Source organism: Lepisma saccharinum, chromosome 15 (assembly GCF_977018435.1).
Source record: "Lepisma saccharinum chromosome 15, izLepSacc3.1, whole genome shotgun sequence".
NCBI lineage: Eukaryota > Metazoa > Arthropoda > Insecta > Zygentoma > Lepismatidae > Lepisma > Lepisma saccharinum.
Window position 1 is genome coordinate 22764283 of NC_139243.1, and position 19763 is coordinate 22784045.

Consider the following 19763-nt stretch of genomic DNA (forward strand, 5'->3'; position numbering starts at 1 on the left):
CCAAGTCAGGAATGCAATGACTCGACATCCAACAGGATTTTTCTTCTTCTTTTAAAGACACATACTTTAGTTAGAATATCCATAGGTTTGCAACACTTCATCATGTCGCTCTAGAGCTTTTGGGTTTGAGGTTACCTCCTCCCATCCCCCCACCGCCCCTCACCAAAAATTTCCTCGGCACATCTTTTATGAATGAACCAGAGTTTTGACCCCAGGGGATGTGCTTGGGTTTTTTATCCCCCGAACGAGATGACCCAAAGGGTAGCCCTCCCCTGAAGCTACAGGCGAAAAACACGTTCCACGTTCCTGTCTGCTTAAAAGGGGTCTTCAAATTTCTCAAGGTCGCCGCTCTTCAACTACTTCAGCGATGCCCCGGGCAACCCGCAGTGGATTCCTACGTGTAAATATTCCATCTCTCCTACCTGCTCAGCTTCTGGTCGTGGAGCAGCTCTGCTTGAGATTGGGAAGCTCTTCTACTCAAGGTGATGATAATTTTGCACATTCTAGCTCTGAAAGCATATATACAGGGTGTCCAGCTGAAATTCTCCAATATTTTTTAGAACGATGGGTACACACAGAGTGCGCTGGGTAGAACGAGATGATCTGAGCGACATGGTGTCGGATTGAAGCTAGAATTTTTACATTGGCAATTAGAAGAAAGAAACGTTGATATACAGCGTGTAACACAACAGAGTATACAATCAATTTATCAGGTTTATTATTAACAAATTATCTGAAACACAACAATGCGGTTTGTTGTATAACAATGACGGAATCTTCAAGTTTTGTTTTCATGCGCAAGACTTTTGTACAGTGGCGTCGCGTGATGTTCACATACTGGTGTTCACAATAAAATTTGTATACTGAATGCATTTTTACTCCTCTCCCTTGTAACCTCATCTTCAATTGAAAAAGTAAGAATAACAGTTCAACTTTTCAACAATTTCACCCAAAAAGCACACTATATTTGAAGTACTACAAGTTTTTATTTACAACTAACACCATATTAAGTACGTTATTTATAATTAGTAATGGTTGGTCCAAACTATTTAAATGTATCTATTGCGAACAAGACCACTTGCTGATTTGCCCGAATAAGTGGCTAAAAAACGCACACTAGGCATGCGCTTTTCCTTAAAATCCGCCAGGTTTAGTGACTTCTCGCTAAAGTTTGCAACTATGTAGCGCAGACCTTTTCGAGTCCCCCTAGACATGCCTTGTATATGTTGTACTCTGGTGCCGAATGAAAGAAGTATTGCAGTTTGCATCACTGTTCGCAAGGTGAAGTGAACATCTTCGAGGTATAGTGGCCAACAGCCCCTTAGCTGTCAGTTTTATGCAACATGCACAGCAATTGTGTTCAAAGCCCTCCGTTGAACACCATGGGAGTCAGTATTACAAACTATCTACAAAAGTTATCAGACGTGAAAGAAGTCGTGTCAGAGTAAATTGTGTGTATATACTCGTACATCAAACGAAGTATTTTTTCGAAAAAATATATACGCATGTGTGCATTTAATATGTTCGTAATTTAAAACATATGCATGAGTGTTCACGTGCTCATGTGAACATTATCAGGCGACGCGCCTGCTTTAGTAAACACTGTCATTGTGGCGCTGCTGTAGTGTTAAAGAAAATTGCGATTTTCACAGATCAGAAAAAGCACAAAGACCTTACACCCATAGACTTCTGCGTTTGGGGCTTCGTGAAAGACAAAGTCTATGCCCCAGAATGTGCAACCGCTAAAGAAGAGAATAAGAAACACCCTTGCTTTGGTGGACAAGGAGTTCTTGGGAAAAGTGTGGCGAGAACTAGAATTTGGATGGGATGTGAGTCGCATAACTGGTGGAAGACACATTGAACATTTGCAAACCATTCATAGAAACTTGAAGTGTTACTGATTGATACACAACAAATATCATTGTTATATTCGACATAAACTCTTAAAGCTATTTACTCTGTTACATACATACACCCTGCATGTCACACAAAATGTGCCAAGAAATGTTTTAAGCATTGAAAACGTTAGGGCAGTGGAATATCCAGAAATAACGCTTTAGAGGGATGGATTTCAATTCAGCATCTCATAGGCATAACATGGCGGGGAAAAGAGGAGGCACTTACACCCCAAAATTCTCAGGTTTATTCAAATTTACAAGTTAATGGTAGTTTTGTTAACTTCCTTGGATCTGAAGAACAAAGTACTGAGTAATTTTTATGATTTCGCAAATGTAATAGTTACTTAGCAAATTAGACTTGGGCGGTATTTTTATGGGATACAAAACTTTTTTGATTCCCCCTCAATTTAGATTCCCCCAACTCAAGATACTCCTATGGAGCAGCTCAACAAGCGGATATCCTAACTTTAATTTGTTTCACATAAAAATATAGATTGATTGATTGATTGATTTGCTTTATTTTACTTAGCTTCTTGTGCCACTTTTGGCTAATTTGCGAAGATGGGGGATGAGTGATGACATGATGAAATTGATGAATGGACAATCACAAACATCCATGCCCATCCGGGATTCGAACCCGGGACCCCCGGCGTCGCAGCGCGATGTGCTAACCACTCCGCCACGGAGCCGACATAAAAATATATAGTAGTATAACAACAACAAAAATAAAGATTAAATTACCGAAATGCGAGTTCCAAAACGTAATAGTATAAATAACATAAAACAAGAAACAAAGGTTCAGTTTCTGGCCGGCCATGGGTGTTCTTTCTATCACTTCATCACGTTCATCGAATCACCATTCATCCTCATTACTCATCGTTGTCATTAGCTAAAAGTTCAGCATAAGTTTCAGGCCAACGACATTTTATACTAGGCAACCTAACTTACACAATATGAAATTAGTATTACATATTTTTAAAATAATTTAACCTCCACTATTCTTGACAAAGAATTTTGTAATCTGCGATATAATATGAAATTATGTGCATTTAAAACGTATAACATCTTCTTATCAATCTACTTAATTTCACATATGTGCATTTTGCACCTGACATCACTGAAATTACGCCTAACTCTATAGGCAACTCACCATGCCAAAAGAGCTTCTTTTAGACTATTGGAAGTAGCAAAAAATCTCCCCTATAGTGAACAATTTTAAATATTAGAAGAGGGACACATTGCCTTTTACACATATGTATCTTTTCCTAAATGTTTCCAGCGGGGTGTTTATATGTAACTATTGTAGGATACGCACAGCCCAAGGGTTTGAATCTTAAATAGAAATAAATATCAGAATAAGGTAAAGCCGAGAATGAATCGTTGTCACTTATTTTTATCATTATTAGTTTGCCCTATTCTTTCCTATTATATTTTAATATTGGTAATTAGTCAGTTAAGTTAAAAGTTTTGAACCTCGATTCAGGTTAAGGGGAAGTTTTAGTGAATTTCGGATATATAGAACCAGTTATCTGAATTCGCAGGGGTTCATTATAAGTGGAGTTGACTAGATTTATTTTAGTTGTTCGAGTTTGATTTTTAAATATTGGCAGTAGAAAAAAGTGGGCATTTTTTACATGATTGGACTTCAATTTTCAATTTCATGGTTCTCGCCTTCAGTATTATCTTGGTTCTCAAATAAAATTTGCTACAATATCAGTGACATCATATCACTTTCCTTGTATCTTGAGCATCTTGTCTTTAACTGTACGTCATCATTTTAGTTATTATTTTTAAGTTTATTTGTAGTCCTACCATCATAGTTACTTAGGATGTAGTGAACCAACTGTATGAATCCGCAGGGATTCATTATACCCGAAGTTGACTAAATGTATTTTAGTTGCTATGATTTCAGTTTAGTCATGTTTCTGCTTTAACTGCTACATTGTTCTTCACATCTGTGTTGTACAGTATCCTATTGATATTCCTGTTAGTAAACCACTTTGATATTCACGACAAAGAGTGACACTCTGCAAACGAAAAATACTCGGGTTCGGCTAATATTTACTCCTCTTTAATTTGGTCGCCATATGTAAAATCAGGGGGTTGTTTTGTAATAAGTTTCGTGGGTCCAACATTTTCAACCTACGTACAAAGACCACAGCAAAACATGAAAACACTTCAGAGGAGGGGAAGGCGATGACACCATTTTCTGGAATTAGAAAGGTGTTTGGTTGATAGACTTTTTAACTACATAAGGGTGAAACTGTAACAGAGATGTACTGTCTCACGTTTAGATAAACTGAGAGACGCAATTAAAGGGTATTAACTCACATCTCCTCTGTTGCCATGAACAAAGTGTACGAGTGTGGCTTTGAACTTCTTCCGCATCCACCTTACTCATCTCATATGGCTTGCTTGAACACCCAACTGGAACCCGATTTGCCACAGACAATGGCTTCATAGGAACTGTGAGCTCTCTTTACACATGAAAGAGGGAAAGTGTGATTCAGAAGAAAAATCTACTGATGGGCCTGTGGTACGAAGAATTAATGCTGATTACACCAAGTTTCACCCCTCTTGTCCTTATCCCTACTTCATGGTCAGGTTAGATTAGTTTCATTCAGCCCACGTACGCGCCACTGCTCCTTATTACGAATTAAGTCCTTAATTGAATACCTTAACCTTTCTAATTGCTTGCTTTGTGTGTTTTGTCCCAAAGTCTTCATCTGTCTTAGGTTATCATTTATGAATTATTATTTATTTCGTTTCTACATGTTTTATCTGCTTTTCTACAGGTTTCCAACTCATTTTATCAGAACGAATTCTCAGACTTTTCGACACATTTCCAAAAATAATCTGTACCGTTTTATTGTACTTTACATGAGTTGAGGACCGACAGTTTCTATCATTTTTCCCCATCTAAAAGATACTACTTTGCATGCTCAAAGAGCATTTTTGTATTTTCTTTGATAAAACTGTTTTCTGCTACAGGTGTAAGGAACCTCACTTCCACCTAGTACAGTCAGGGGCCTGGACTACATTTGGCAGAGTAATGAAGCTCTGGCGTTTGTACTCATAGCCAGAATAACCCTCTGTGCTATGCTGTCCACATGGATTTATGATTGTGCATTCATCAATTTCATCCTATCACCATTCACCCTTATCTTCGCGATTAACCAAAAGTGGTAGAAAAGCGAATTAAGACAAATCAATTCATCATTCAATGTTTTCCGTTGTTTCTATCTTCCAACCAAAAGTGGTCGAAAAGCGAATTAAGACAAATCAATTCATCATTCAATGTTTTCCGTTGTTTCTATCTTCCAACCAAAAGTGGTAGAAAAGCGAAGTAAGACAAATCAATTCATCATTCAATGTTTTCCGTTGTTTCTATCTTCCAACCAAAAGTGGTAGAAAAGCGAAGTAAGACAAATCAATTCATCATTCAATGTTTTCCGTCGTTTCTATTTTCCAACCAAAAGTGGTAGAAAAGCAATGTAACACAAATCAATTCATCAATCAATGATTGCCGTTGTTTCTATCTTGAAACCAAAAGTGGTAGAAAAGCGAAGTAAGACAAAGCAATTCATCAATCAATGTATTTCATTGTTTCTATCTTCCAACCAAAAGTGGTAGAAAAGCGAAGTAAGACAAATCAATTCATCAATCAATGTTTTCCGTTGTTTCTATCTTGCAACCAAAAGTGGTAGAAAAGCGAAGTAAGACAAAGCAATTCATCAATCAATGTATTCCGTTGGCTCTCTCTTCCGCCGGCTCATGTAACGATCGCCATGTCCTGTGGTTAGTTCGCTGAAGCGAAGCAGGGTTGCCAGAAAACTAAGAAAGCTCGTAATTTCCAGTAAAAACAATGATTTCTGCAAGAGTAATATGAAAAAGTGAACATTTCAAACCATGGATTGTGAGCAACGTACATTGTCAGTGCTCAGATAAAATTGAACAATATTCTGTGTACCGATTCTGAAGATAACCAAGAACAAATCCTCCATAAGGTTCATACGGGATTGGAAGTCAAAGCAAAGGTTTATAAGACTGCTTAAGAGGAATCCTGCAACAGGTTACTTTCGAGAACCTCTCTAGACAACACAGGAAATCAACCAAGAACTATGCGCACAGGAGGAAAAGGTTCAAACAGTTACATCCAATTTTAGACCCCATCTGCATGATTTCCCCAGATCATACGAGGATCAATCCTCAGATCCTACACAATAAAACCCCCTTTATGCTTCCTCGTTCTCCGCCTATTTCCTTCAGTCTTAATTGCTTCTGGGACTCCATACCACGACTTCATCCTTCTCAGTTTTGTTTGTGGATACGCTCCCCCCTCCTGCTCTCTGAGGCTCCCCTCAAACACCTCCGGTGTCTGCTTGTAGATAGGTCGCCTATTTCTAGACACCTATTAATACACTATGTGCTCGCGACTGGGGCTCACCGTGTCAGGGAACTCTAGAGACGTCAGTGTTGCCAATGAAGGGAAAGTCCCTCTAAACGATGGCGGCAGCTTCCTGCTCAAAATCCCCTTCCCTTACTTTGTGCATGTATTTTCAAAGTCCAGATTTTAACACACTTCGACTGTGAAAAATTTGAAACCAACTGATCCAGTTGCTATAAATACTATCACTTCCGTAGTTTTCTCTAACAAGGATTTATTTTAGTTCGCATAAGATTGGCTGCAGGAAGTCTCTTAATTGGGAAAGAAAGATCACACTAACTTTACACTTCAAAATGGAGGAAAATATAACACTCGTGGCAAATGGATTGGGTGGCTTACGAATATCTTGTGCATCATATCAGGGTTTGCAAAGGTCAGAAAACTCAATTTCCACTGCAAGTCCATTAACTATACAGTCTAAAAAAATATGCTGCAGATTTACCACCAAGAATGATGGAAAAGTAATGTCAACCACAATTGGTGCAACACCTAATGATTCTCAAAAGACATGTATACTTGGTATTGTTTGACAGCCAATGACGTAACAATGCCCCACAGATGGTGCTATGGGCGTTGGAAGGGGAGCGAGTCGAATTGCTCCCTCGACCCCCACCTGGAAATGTGATCGTTCCTTTCCGTTACAAAAGATCAGAAAGTTTGTTACTTTTGTTGTTAATAACAATAACAAAAGCGAAAACTACGTTAGATCGAATAAATTGAGCGTGAAATACAGGAACCAGTTTATGTTTTCATATTTAACCATCTAATACAAAGAAAAAATAATTTTGCAGATTTCGAAATTTTTAAAGAAAATGATTTTATGAAAGAGGCCACACAACAAAAACTTGATGGCTAAAACTTTTCCCTAACGTTTAAATCGTTTTATTGAAAGAGAAGTGTAAAAGTTAAAGAAAATAGAATAACTATGCATTTCAGTACAATAACTGTACGAATATAATGAAAATATATTGAATACTGTTGTGCTGAATGTTTACCCATCTGATGGATCGAGTAGAATTTCTCCAATGGCATAATCATAAATTTTTATTTTTTTGTTTATAATACTTATTGTATAGTAATAATTAGGGAAAGGATTTTTATGACTTAGCATTTTTTTTTTGGTAAGGGTGATGTGTTCTCTAAATATATAGAAATTCATATTGTGAAGAAACTAATTGAATTAAGGTGCTTTTTAAGGGCATATTTGGCCATTTCTAAGTGATAAAGCATATTTTGATGGATGTTCGGTCATATTCAGCATATTTTCGCTTTTTCAAGAAATATACAGTCATTTTCCAAGTGGATTCGTTGTTACTCCCATGTTCACTCGAGGTTTTTTTTACTGCAGAAAAATCTTTTAAATTCTTAATTGAAAAATTACAGAAAGTATTCATTGTACATTTCAACTCATCAGGGCCCATAAAGTGAACTAAAAATAGTACGTATATGAAAATATTTCAGCATAAGTTAGATATTGATGTTTGAAACAGTCCAGTTATAAGGGCATATTTTTCAAATTATAGTGCATATTTTGTAAAATTTTAGGTCATAAGAGCATATTTTATTTTGCATATTTTTGTGATTTTAGGTCATAGAAATCCTAGCACTAGTTATAATCATAAACATATTATTTCTATTCAGGCCAATGACTTGAGTCCCACAAACAATTCTGGTGATGATGCTGAACAACGTCAATTCTACATTAACACCAAAAGAGGTTTTCTCAGTATTTGAGTATATTTACAAGATCACAATTAGTTTTATATTGCAGCATGCCTTTTACAATATATGAAAGCATGTGCTAAAACGAGAAATTAGTTTGCAAATTCGGAAATTCCATATTCTTTTGAAATCTTTGAGAAGGGCCACTTGTTCTGTATTCTTCTCCCTGTATTTAATGCAACAAAATCCTTCCGATTATAATGCGTTTTTGCTGATACGTATGCTTTCTACCTTAATAATACAGGGTGACCCACAAAAAGGATAACAAAGCATTGTCAGCATTTCGGTTATATTTTGTAGCTCACCGTGTATAAAAATATTTAACACGAGAACACCATATCAAGAGCACAGTCGCCCGAGATCTTCCGGACATTGACTGCATTCCAGGCTCTCAAGCCATATATTCCAAAAAAACCGTCTTGCTAAATATAGCCGTCTGGTCCTTAAGAGTATATTTGCGCAACTTTGAGATGGCGCTACCAGAACAAACACCATATTTTACGCCACAGCATTGTTGCGTCACGTGTGCAAGCAGAAATCCATGTCTTACACGGAATTCGGAGTCAATCGCTGGATTTCCTAGGAATCACTATGCCAGCAATGATACTATGTAACTGCAAAATAGTCTACGATCAAAGAATTTGTAGATATTTTTAATGAACTGCTAATGAGGATAATTTTCATTATTTTTCATCAAAACTTGCAGGTCGTGTCGATGTCGCTAATGTTATAAGGGAAGTCATGAGGTATGATTTCGTTTTCATTGATGTATCAATCACTATTCTGATGTAGATACCTACTCTATGACCCACACATAATTTGAGACAATTCCAGATTTTTCCAATAAAATTCTTCCAATAAAAAATATTTTGTATTAACATTTTACACTGAACCTTTATGAATATAAAACTTATCCTACTGTAGCGATAGTTCCCCCATTCTTGTCGCCTAAAATAAATTGATCCCCTCCTAGACGACGTCTCAAAATAATAATATAAGCCTTTAATGAGGCTAGAAGGCGAGAACTAAAATAATATTCTTAAAAAAGCAACCCAAAGGGAGCTAGCTCTCAGACCGAACCGACACATGTCTCTTCTTGGACACGAACCTTCAGAAATAAATACAACTTTTCGAACCAATGCGAGGCACGATGCACATATCGCTACTTGCTCGGAGTGGGCCGTTTTCTCAATACCCATGCATCGTGTCGTCCCGGTCTGTTGTTCCTGCATTCGCGGCGATCCAATTATTACAGAAAAAACCTAAGTAGCTCAAACATTTCTCCATATATATCTTATTTTTGTCGACTAGTACTAAAATACTTGTATGTAAAATTTTAACTTGATTGATGAATATTTGGAGGTCGCCGCATTGTACACATTTTCAACTCCCTCAGGATAGATCTCAAATTGTTGTGGGGAAAAAAATCGAAATAATTCAAAACATTTTTCCCGCACATGTTGTTCTTGTCCTCTAGTCCCAACTCACCTGCGTGTGTAATTTTAACTTAATTGATGGATTCCTGGAACTCGCACTATTATAAACATCATTATTTTTTTGAGGATCGACATCGTCTACCCCGAGATCTACGCCAACTAAATGCTTCAGAAAATTGAAGCAAGAGATGGTAAATTATTTTCAAGATGCTCTTGATGTCTAGCAATAGAAGGATGATTATAAAGGAGTTCTGTTCCTCTAGCATTTGTTTCTTGGAGGAAGAAGTGGAAAGGAGTACTTTCGAGATCCTGGTAAAGTTGGATCCTAACCTCCATGTGCCACCACAGTGTATATAGCCCGTGATCCCTTGGTTAAGCAGACGACTTTACCACTACGCCGTAGAGAGGCCCCTCTGTGAGTGAACCAAGGTATTTATAACACCATTAAGCCTTGTTTCCATGATATGAAAAACTAAATATGCTGACTAAGGCAGTAATTTTATTTATTAAAAACATAAACTAAATGTAACGTTTCAACCTTCTAGCAAGGTCTTCTTCAGACTCTGTATCAAGTACAAATGTAAGAAGATACAAAAACAGGGCATTATGTATACACAAACATTACTCCCTCCAGACTATTTGTACTTGATACAGAGTCTGAAGAAGACCTTGCTAGAAGGTTGAAACGTTACGTTTAGTTTATGTTTTAATAAAATAAATTACTGCCTTCGTCAGCATATTTAGTTTTTCATAACAAGGTATTTATGTGCTGAAGATATTCCTATTGGGGCTGTTGGCCCCATGAAAAAGCAGCAGTGATTACCAGGGTGGATAAAAATCGCTGATTTTTTTTTTACACGCATGAAATTGCTTGTATGTTTTTTTTGGCACCATACATATAGAAAAATGTTATTTATAGAAAGGCTTTTTCTAGTAAACTGTCCTGTAAAGTATTTCAACAGTTTGATTAAATCAATTAAAAAATTGTGTAAACAAACATTTTTCTTTCTGATACTGTACCTACCATGGAAATGTTTGTTGTGTGTGTTAATGAAACTATAATAATTTTCAGTAACTTTTCTTCCCGTGATAATAAACATTCTGGATTTGCTTTATAAGTGTAACTTAAAATATTTACTTATAGTGTCTGTAGCTGAATTTTGGAGAATTTTTTAATGGTAGTTTCGAAAATATCAGCTGCCATGTTTATTTACAGTTTAATTATAATGACACTATTTATGGTTTAGCATGATTAGTATTTTGTATACTTTTCTACACAAAATATTTGCTATTTTTCCCTATAAAAATTATTGAATTTTCAATCAAGAGAAATGTGTGTTCAAATTTCCCTTCGTATGAGCTTCACACCTTCAGCACATATATTTTATTTCCTTTCCTAGAACCTAATAAACACCATTCAAGGATTACGAGATTATGTATTTTCTCCAAAAGTGATTCTGATATCTACAAAATACTTATGAACATTATTCTATAAATTATTTATTTAAAGTGATTCAAATCGATATATAAATGAATCCACCTTGGTGATTACCGACTTAGATTTGTGAGCTGCAATGAAACCGTGAAATGAAGCTCATGTTGAAAATCTAGCCCCCTTGAGTGATATTGTCCTCAAGACACATGAATCGGATTGTCGCTAGGAAGAATTATGGAGAATTTTGCAGATATCTTTATATTATTTCGGAACACCTGGTTGCGCTGGCCTTCTTTGATGACCGAGTGACCACGGAAAATGAGGAGGAAAATTATTCAGAATTTACAATGTCCAATATCTTCCATCCCGCTTGACGTCTGAAGATCACAGGCAAAGTGGGCAATCAATCGATCTGTAGTTAGCGAAGATTGTGATAGTATGAACCTCTTTATTCTTTGATGGGGAAGGCAAAACAAAATCTAAAACCTTTCTGCATAACGGACGATCCAGTTTTCAATTAACTTCATCATAGAGTCTAACAGATGAACGGCACGAAAGATCGAGGCATCAACATAATCCAAAAGTATAATGAAACTCTGATAAGATTTGGGTTTGATTTGGTGTTTTAAGTCAACTTTATGCACACTAAGGCTAATCGGGACTGAATCTACAGTTTAAAGTGGGATCCGAACCACTATGTGCCTTCAGAAACTCTGATACGAGATGAAGAGAAATAGTTTTTCGTATAGTAGGAAATCACAGAAAAACTTTCTATCAAAAGCAAATTTTTGACGTAGGTTTCTAAATGTACAGCTCTTAAATAAGAGATACATCCTAATTAGTTAAAAATGTAACTTGGGGCGATCCCACCCAATGATGTTTGATTTTTTTTTTTTAAGTTACATGTGGCTCAGTCGATAACGCGTCTGACTAGCATGCTAAAGGTCCCGGGTTCGATCCCCGGCCGGTTCAAATCCGGGAACTTTTCTAACGATGGAAGCGGCTCCGGCGCCGACCCAGCGTCGAATAACATGGGTACCTGGGGGAAACCCTGGGGGGTAAAGACGGTCAGAGGCGTGATGCTGATCACATCACCCCCACTCACGACCGGATCAAGAAAGTGTGAGGCGTTACCCCCAACACCCCCTATACGCCTTCATGGCGTGGTGCTAAGCACAGGGGAACACTTTACCTTTTTTACATGTCAAAGAATTAACATAGGCCTATCCATGTGGAGAATGGAAAAACTCTTATATCTAAATTTGTGGAGCATCCTAGCGGTTAATGTGTTACTTTAGACTGAAAGGGCCTCGCTTTCATGTGAAATCGGTCGCCTGTTTTGGTATGAAAGCTTACAAGAAGCGAGAAACAAATGGTAACTGTTGATCTGTGAAGAACAGTCACGCACAATTGCAAATTCATGCGCCATTACAAATAGGATGATTCATTCTGAATTACCCTGTACTTTTTCTACAATACTGGGAACACGCGCATCACCAGTTATGGCGACGAACAGCATATCACACTGCACGGGAAAACCTCTCCACCTGTCAGTTTGACCCGAAGGGTGGTACGTCCTGAAAGAAATTGAATATAGATGGATTTGATTGATTGAAATCGCAAATTCCAATCAGGATCCAAAGCTTAGCTTCCTGCACGAGAAGCTGGTAGAGAAAGGATGGAGGAGGGAGTCGTCAGCGACGTCCAGTTGTCTGCCGAGGTCTTCCAGAACGGGATTTTCCAATCCTGTCTCCTCACCCAAGGCCGACAAGGTTCACAGATGCTGATTCTCTCTTTACTTAATCCATCTCCCCTCCCCCTAAACTTACAAATCCGCACAAGTTTCCTGGCAATGGAGTGGTCAGCAGAGTTGCTGGGAATCCTTGAAGAACCTCGAGGTGATGATTAGGGTGCAGACTTATTGGCACTAAAAAACTTGGAAAGTACGCATAAAAAAATATGACAATGGGTACATAAAAAGGCCTGGCAGAGAAGATACCACTTGAAACGATCCCCACTGATACTTGAAAGTTGTAACAATTAAAAGTTTTCAAAATATTAATACTAGTGGGCGAGTATTCTGCACCAATTTACCAGTTTCGCTTGAGTGTATTCAAAAGAACACACCAGCATATACAAATGCATGTTAACAGGGTGGCCACTCCACGAGCATGATAAAATTGAAGTATAATTAATTCCGTTTTCAAGGTGAACTTTCCAAAAATTCAAGCATACAATCAGATGTTTTCTCTATTTCAACCTTATGTATTATCGCCTCTCATCACCCTCACACAAATATATTAACAATATAAAGAGTCTGTGTGATTCCAATGTATCCAAAAATTCTAATTCAATTAAACGGTGTATATATTTAATTTAAGGTACAGAGTTTACATTTGCCACATAAGACTGGAAATATCTACAAACACAAGTCACAAATGTTACGAGATATACTAATCTACGAAAAATTGTTAATTGTATAAGAATTTCAAACTCAAATATTAATTAATCAAGATATGTTATCTTGTAATAATCTTACCTCTGTCAGATAGACTGCTCTGCAAATAACACCAACAAAATAAACTGATCCGAGAGAATTCCGATTTATTTCCAACGCAGCTTCTTTTCCTTCCTGGATAAAAATAGAACTATAGTGCATTTAAAAATATGTATAAATTCAATGGAATTTGGATGAATATAAAAAGTTGCAATTTTTCACGTCTACGGAGAAAAATTCACGCAGAATTCAAGGAATTCACGGTGAGCAGCCATCCTGGTTAAGTAATCACGAAATACAGGTTTTTTTCGCATAATATTGGTACAAGATCAATGGAAACTTCGAATTTTCCAGGATATTCACTCTTGTAAGGAATCGCGCGGATTTTTTGCGGACACCGCGAACGATGAAAAAACAGGAAAAATATCGCCGGTATGGGTAATATACAGGGTGTCATTTTAATGGCGCCCACGGACCACGGAAACGTATAGAGGACATCAAAACAAACAAGTTTTCTCAGTAACATTTCTCTCGTTGGAGCGTCGTTTCGGCGCTATAGTCGTTCAAAAAAGCCCGTTTTGATTGCTGGCAACCACACACAACATTTGATTGCATTTGTCATGTCATATCCCGTCGTGAAGCGATGCGTTCCAGGGTTGCCAGGAATATCCATATTCTGTGAAAAATGTCATAGCTTAAATCAGCCACATTATGTACCGTAAAACGTAAAACGAGAAAACACGTTCTGTAACCTAACAGGAAGTAAACAAACGATACGAAAAATGGTACAAAGAAAATAGAATTCAAGTGGAAGTGGTCATATCGAATTTTGTCTCAGCTTACATGTCAAATATTTGCTAATCTAGTTACCATGTTGGCATCTACAATTTAGTCTATCCATTTTGTTCTTCTGATACTAGTTGTCTGTGACACACTGAACAGATGACAAGATAGAAATGAAAGAACTCAAAATTCCAAAGGTAAGCAACACATAATATAATGTATATTCAGGGAATTATGAGGCAAGTGACAAAAATGGTTGAAAATACAGGGATATAAGTACGTAGTAGTAAAGAGAGCTCTCCGACGACTGTGTTTATCTACGCACCGGATACACATGTGATAGTTTGCAACTGTGAACAGGGCGCATATTAGCTACTGATTCATCATTAGATTGTTACGTGTTTTAGCCGTAATGTAACAACGTGAACCTTGGATACTTCCGTTATCAGCAAAAAAGTACCACAAGGCATCTGGACTCAAACCTGTAGATATCAATCTTGCAACGAGATTTTCAAATATTTGACATGTAGCTGGGCGTAAACAGCCACATGTAAGCTGTAAGTCCAATCAAATTTATTGTTGTTGATATTTGACGTGTAGGCTGAGGCAAAATCCGATATTGACACTTCATTTTGAATAAGTTCTTTACAATTTCTCATATCATTGGTTCACTTCCCCCTTCCCCTGAGATGACTGCTGATCTTCTGGCTGGTAGGCTATGGTGTTCGGTCTACTGGAGGCGTTACTCGTTTCGTTTTACAGCTAATAATGTGTTTGGTAGTTTGTAATTTGAAGATAATTTGTATGTTTCTTGCAACCCTATCGTGCGCTGTTTCGCCGCGGGAAATGACGTCACAGATACGATCAAATGTTGTGTTGGGTTGCCAGCATCCAGGCGGCAAAACGGTCTTTTTTGAACGGCTATAGCGTCGATTCGACGCACCAACGAGAAAAATGTTACTGAGAAAAGTTGTTTGTTTTGATGCCCTCTATACGAATCTGTGGTCCGTGGGCGTCATTAAAATGACACCCTGTATATATATATATATATATATATATATATATATATATATATATATATATATATATATATATATATATCGGCATCGGCTCAGCCCTAGTAAAAAAAAACACCACAATAGGACGTGAAATTATTAACTTTTTTTAGTTGCACACTTTGATTTGAGCTTTTGTCACTTTTCCGATAGTATTGGCTAATCACGACGACGGTGTTGAATGGTGGTTAGATTAAATTGTTGAAGGGACCACGGGCGTGTGCAAACCCTCTGATTTGAGCAGACAAAAGTCTTCATGAAAGTTCAGGCGGGGGAAGAAAATTTACATTCCATCTCCCGGTTTTACGCTGTGATAGTTCTTTGACTTTCATTTGATTTGCTTAACTTTACTTCGCTTTTTGTGCCACTTTCGGCTAACTTGCGAAGATGGGGATGAGTGATGATATGATGAAAGGACACTCACAAATATCCATGTCCAGGCCAGGATTCGAACCCGGAACCTCTGGCGTCGTAGCGCGATGTGCTAACCACTCCGCCACAGGGGCCGGCTTACCCTGTGATGGATACTAAACAGGGATGTATCTAGAGTTGGTCCGTATCCCCTGAAAATTCCATTCCTACATTTAATGCAGGTACTTCATGTACATGTAATACCTCTGATGCGGAAATGGAACTTATATTTATTCTAAGTAAAGGAAATTCGAAAAAGGGGGGAAAAAACACGCGCCTGGGAATTAAATGCACACAAATGTTTACAAAGTTTGAATAGCATATGAAACACTGTTGCTCCAACATTGGAATGAACTTCTGCAGTCTTACGAAAATATCCTATTCTACAATATTAATCTACGTTCAGTTGGTACAAAAGTTTTCAACACCTCTACTTTCACAGACGCATCCAAGTACATACGTAAGATCAATGCTCCGCTTCGTATCTCGCGTATTATATTGTTTATAAACGGAGATAGAATCTCTGTACACTAAATTATAAGTGAAAAGAAGCAAGCCGTCCTTCCTTCCCGATTGCACTCCTATGGAAGGGACTCTAACGAACTATTGTTTCCAAAATCGTGTTTTAGGCAAGATCACAATATGCATTCACAGTCACCATACAATCGAATTTTACGGATCGAAAAAACTTTGAATGAAAAACCTGAACGCCTACAGAGGGACAAAAAAGGCAAAAACCTAAAATCTGAACTATACTGATGACAGTGCACCAATATCTGCCGAGAACCGACATGTTCACCAAGAGTACCAAAGCAGGGAAATTGTTCGCTTTTGTCCCAGCTTCCACTATCTTCACGTTTTCCGTTTTATATCCTACTTCATTTCCAAATCTCGTCGTCAAAGTTTCTCAACCAGTTATAGTCACTTGTTTCAATTGTTGTAAGGCCACTTTATGCACAGAAAGGCTACTAAACTGGACCTACAGTTTAAAGTGGAATTCGAACCACGTGCCTCCACCGCGTATCGAACACGGAACCCCTTGATTACAAGGCGACGACGTTACTACTACCTCCTTTTCAATGACTTATCCTCCCACGCCAAATCTTTATACAAGAACTCCATGGCAATTTAGTATGATACAACTTTAATATAGTGATACCTTTACGATTTCAAGCTAAGACGTTTACAAAACGGTACTTTTTTTCCTACAGACTTCACCTTTGAAAACAAATTTTTGTTGCTCTTTCAGTTTAGGGAAAGAATGGACGCTGGAAGTGAAGGGACACTCCCTCCCACAAAAGGCTTTCACATGCTGACATTGCACATGTTATACACATATTATTGATATTTCAATTTTGCTCTTGGAAATTTAGTTGATATTGGTGCACTGAATGGTGCTATAATACTACAAGCAACATTATTATTGTATATATTTTTAAACTCTATGGTAATTAGACAAGGAAACAAATAACATTTTCTAAAAAAAAAACAAAAAAAAAAACAGGATGGTAAGGAGAGCTCTTGCAACAAGAATTTACAATTGGTTAAGGTTTTCCACAATGAAAGATATCCCTACATGTAAGAAATCATTGTGAGGTACAATAACATAAATATGTTAACACAACATTTACACAATTTATTGCAAGTGTATGAAATTAAATACAACCTGAACCTCATTCATATAATTATTACACACATCCAATAATCAAAAAATACAATTTGTACACAACCAAGCACCAATTCACGAAAATACAACACACACATACCTTCATGATAACCTTAGGAATGTTTCACAGTTTTGTAAATTAAAATTGACACACAACAACTGCTTAAAAGTCAAGCATTAGATATAACTTTGTAAACAGTTGAGAAAGGCACACAATTTTATTATTATTATTATTATTTTTTTGATGGAATCAAGCATAGTTCATATGCCAGAACTAGAGTGGCAATTGAACGAGGAACAACAAAAAACACAGAAATTGAAATACAAATGTTGTCAACACATAAGATGATAAACAAATGTCTCGCATTTTGTATTGTTCTTTGGCCGTACACAAGGCCTAAAGTGGTAAAAACAACAACAAAAAGTATAAAAAAGCATTCAATTTTTCCTTAGTTTCTTTGGTTACTTAACTATGTACTGATCCATGGCACTTCTGAGTTGGGTATAATACTTTTCAAAATTGTACTTGATTAAAACATTATTTTTCTGGTAGATCTATCGACTGTTGCAACTTTCTTTTAACTATGCCAGTGATAGAGCTAGAATTAAATGATCTGTAATTATTATTATTGAAAGGCACAAGTGTGGTGCAGAGAGGGCTGCATTGTGCCTCAAACACGTTTAGAACTTGCACAATCATGACTTACAGGGACATTTAAATGCATTTGATTGGGACAGTGTATTTCTAACTCCACATACAGGCCCAGTGTATGTGGAAATAGTTGTCTTGAGAACAAGAGTCGAACAGAAGTACATGTTCTCTGTTTTTCATTTACAATACGTGGTACGAGTTACAATACTGTTCTCTTTAAATATTATCACTTGTAAAAATCACACCGAGGAAGACATTTGGACTAGGTATACTGACAAAATGCGCCTTTTTAACATAACACACACGTACATATCTTTTGGAAAAGTCTTCTGAACTCGCACACACCTCATTTTTATGGAAGACTAACAAATTAAAACAACTGTACTGGGGTAAGTAGAAAAGTATGGAAAGGGTGCATCTACAAATATTATAGTAATCACTGCCGACACAGTTACACAAAGTCCAAAACATAAGAAACAAAAGATACCGCACTATATCCCTTGGCTTGCAAAAGACTTCTACAAAAGCGGTAAATAAACTGCTTGTATTTGAAGAACAGACTAAATGCCCACTTATTGAATTCTACCGATCACGCGCAAAAGTTCATAATGATCAAAATCACCATAAATAATAATAAAATTCATAGGAACGAAACGGGCATGACATACACAATAAACCTATAAGACATACCCATCAAGTTTTTATCATATACCACACGAATTGACTATCACAGCAGTTTCTGTAAGACATCACAACACATACGAATGGACAATGTTGTCACCTACATAAAAATATAATTATATACATGTTCTAAAATAATGTCGTCGCTAGCGATATTGAAAATGGAAAATGACATGGTTCCAATTCCGATGACTGATGAACACTGGCATCATTGATGTGGACAGCAGAGATCGTGAAAACATCTAACGCTAGCCAAGTCCTACATCTAACATCATCATTATTACAAATCCCCAGACTGCGCCCCACGATGCTAGTTTTCCATTTCCACTGAAATAAAAAAATAAAAACTATTGTATTCCAGGAATATTGAATATTTTGTGGGCTACAAAAAGAGAATAAACATTTATACATGCCCATACCTAACTGTAAAAGTTTGAACGAGTGGATTATGGACAGGATTGTGATCGAGGCAGAGGTGGATCAGTAGAGGAACATCGGTACGATTTAGGATAATGGTGATGTAGGCATTATTTAACTAAATACCAGGTGTCTACAAAGGTTGTTTACAACTTCACAAATCAATGACACAAAATCTTAAATTTAGATACAAGCATACTGTCGTTTGTATGAGGCACCAACTCAAAACGTTGTATTCAGCCAGCTTTGTCATGTGAGCCTGTCGTGGAAACACTTAACTGGGAGTCCGACTCACTTCATACTCGACATAGCATATCGGGTTAAACAGTGGCAATGGCATACCCCTAGAAACAAATCCAGTTAGGGAGAGCCAGAAGGTTGGGTAATTGTATGACAATTGAAGTTGGAATACCACCAGCCACTGCCGTGTGAGTCAACAAAGATGCACATGTCGAAGGGGGCTGAACAAATTGAGTTGGTTTATCACATAAACCTCAATATGCACTTGTATTTATAGGCACCCTAAATAATACATCTATGTATCGTAAGGTTTGGAACATGCAAGAACATGACACTTCTAACATGAACAGAAAATTACCGAATTGAACGTCAAAGAAACAATGCTGCTTAGGAAGTAGCTTTTCCAGGTTGTGAAAAAAAACG

General features: G+C 37.2%; 1 protein-coding gene across 2 annotated transcripts in view; it reads right to left on the reverse strand.

The window, feature by feature from the left end:
• Positions 1–17299: 17299 nt before the first annotated feature.
• Positions 17300–19763, reverse strand: part of Zip48C (Zinc/iron regulated transporter-related protein 48C) — a 291440-nt gene continuing 288976 nt past the window's right edge. For both annotated transcript variants that reach the window (XM_083136738.1, XM_083136737.1), the window contains exon 8: positions 17300–19010. In XM_083136738.1, coding sequence (XP_082992864.1) covers positions 18932–19010 — 79 coding nt within the window. In that variant the 3' untranslated portion in view covers positions 17300–18931. The remainder of the gene's footprint in view (positions 19011–19763) is intronic.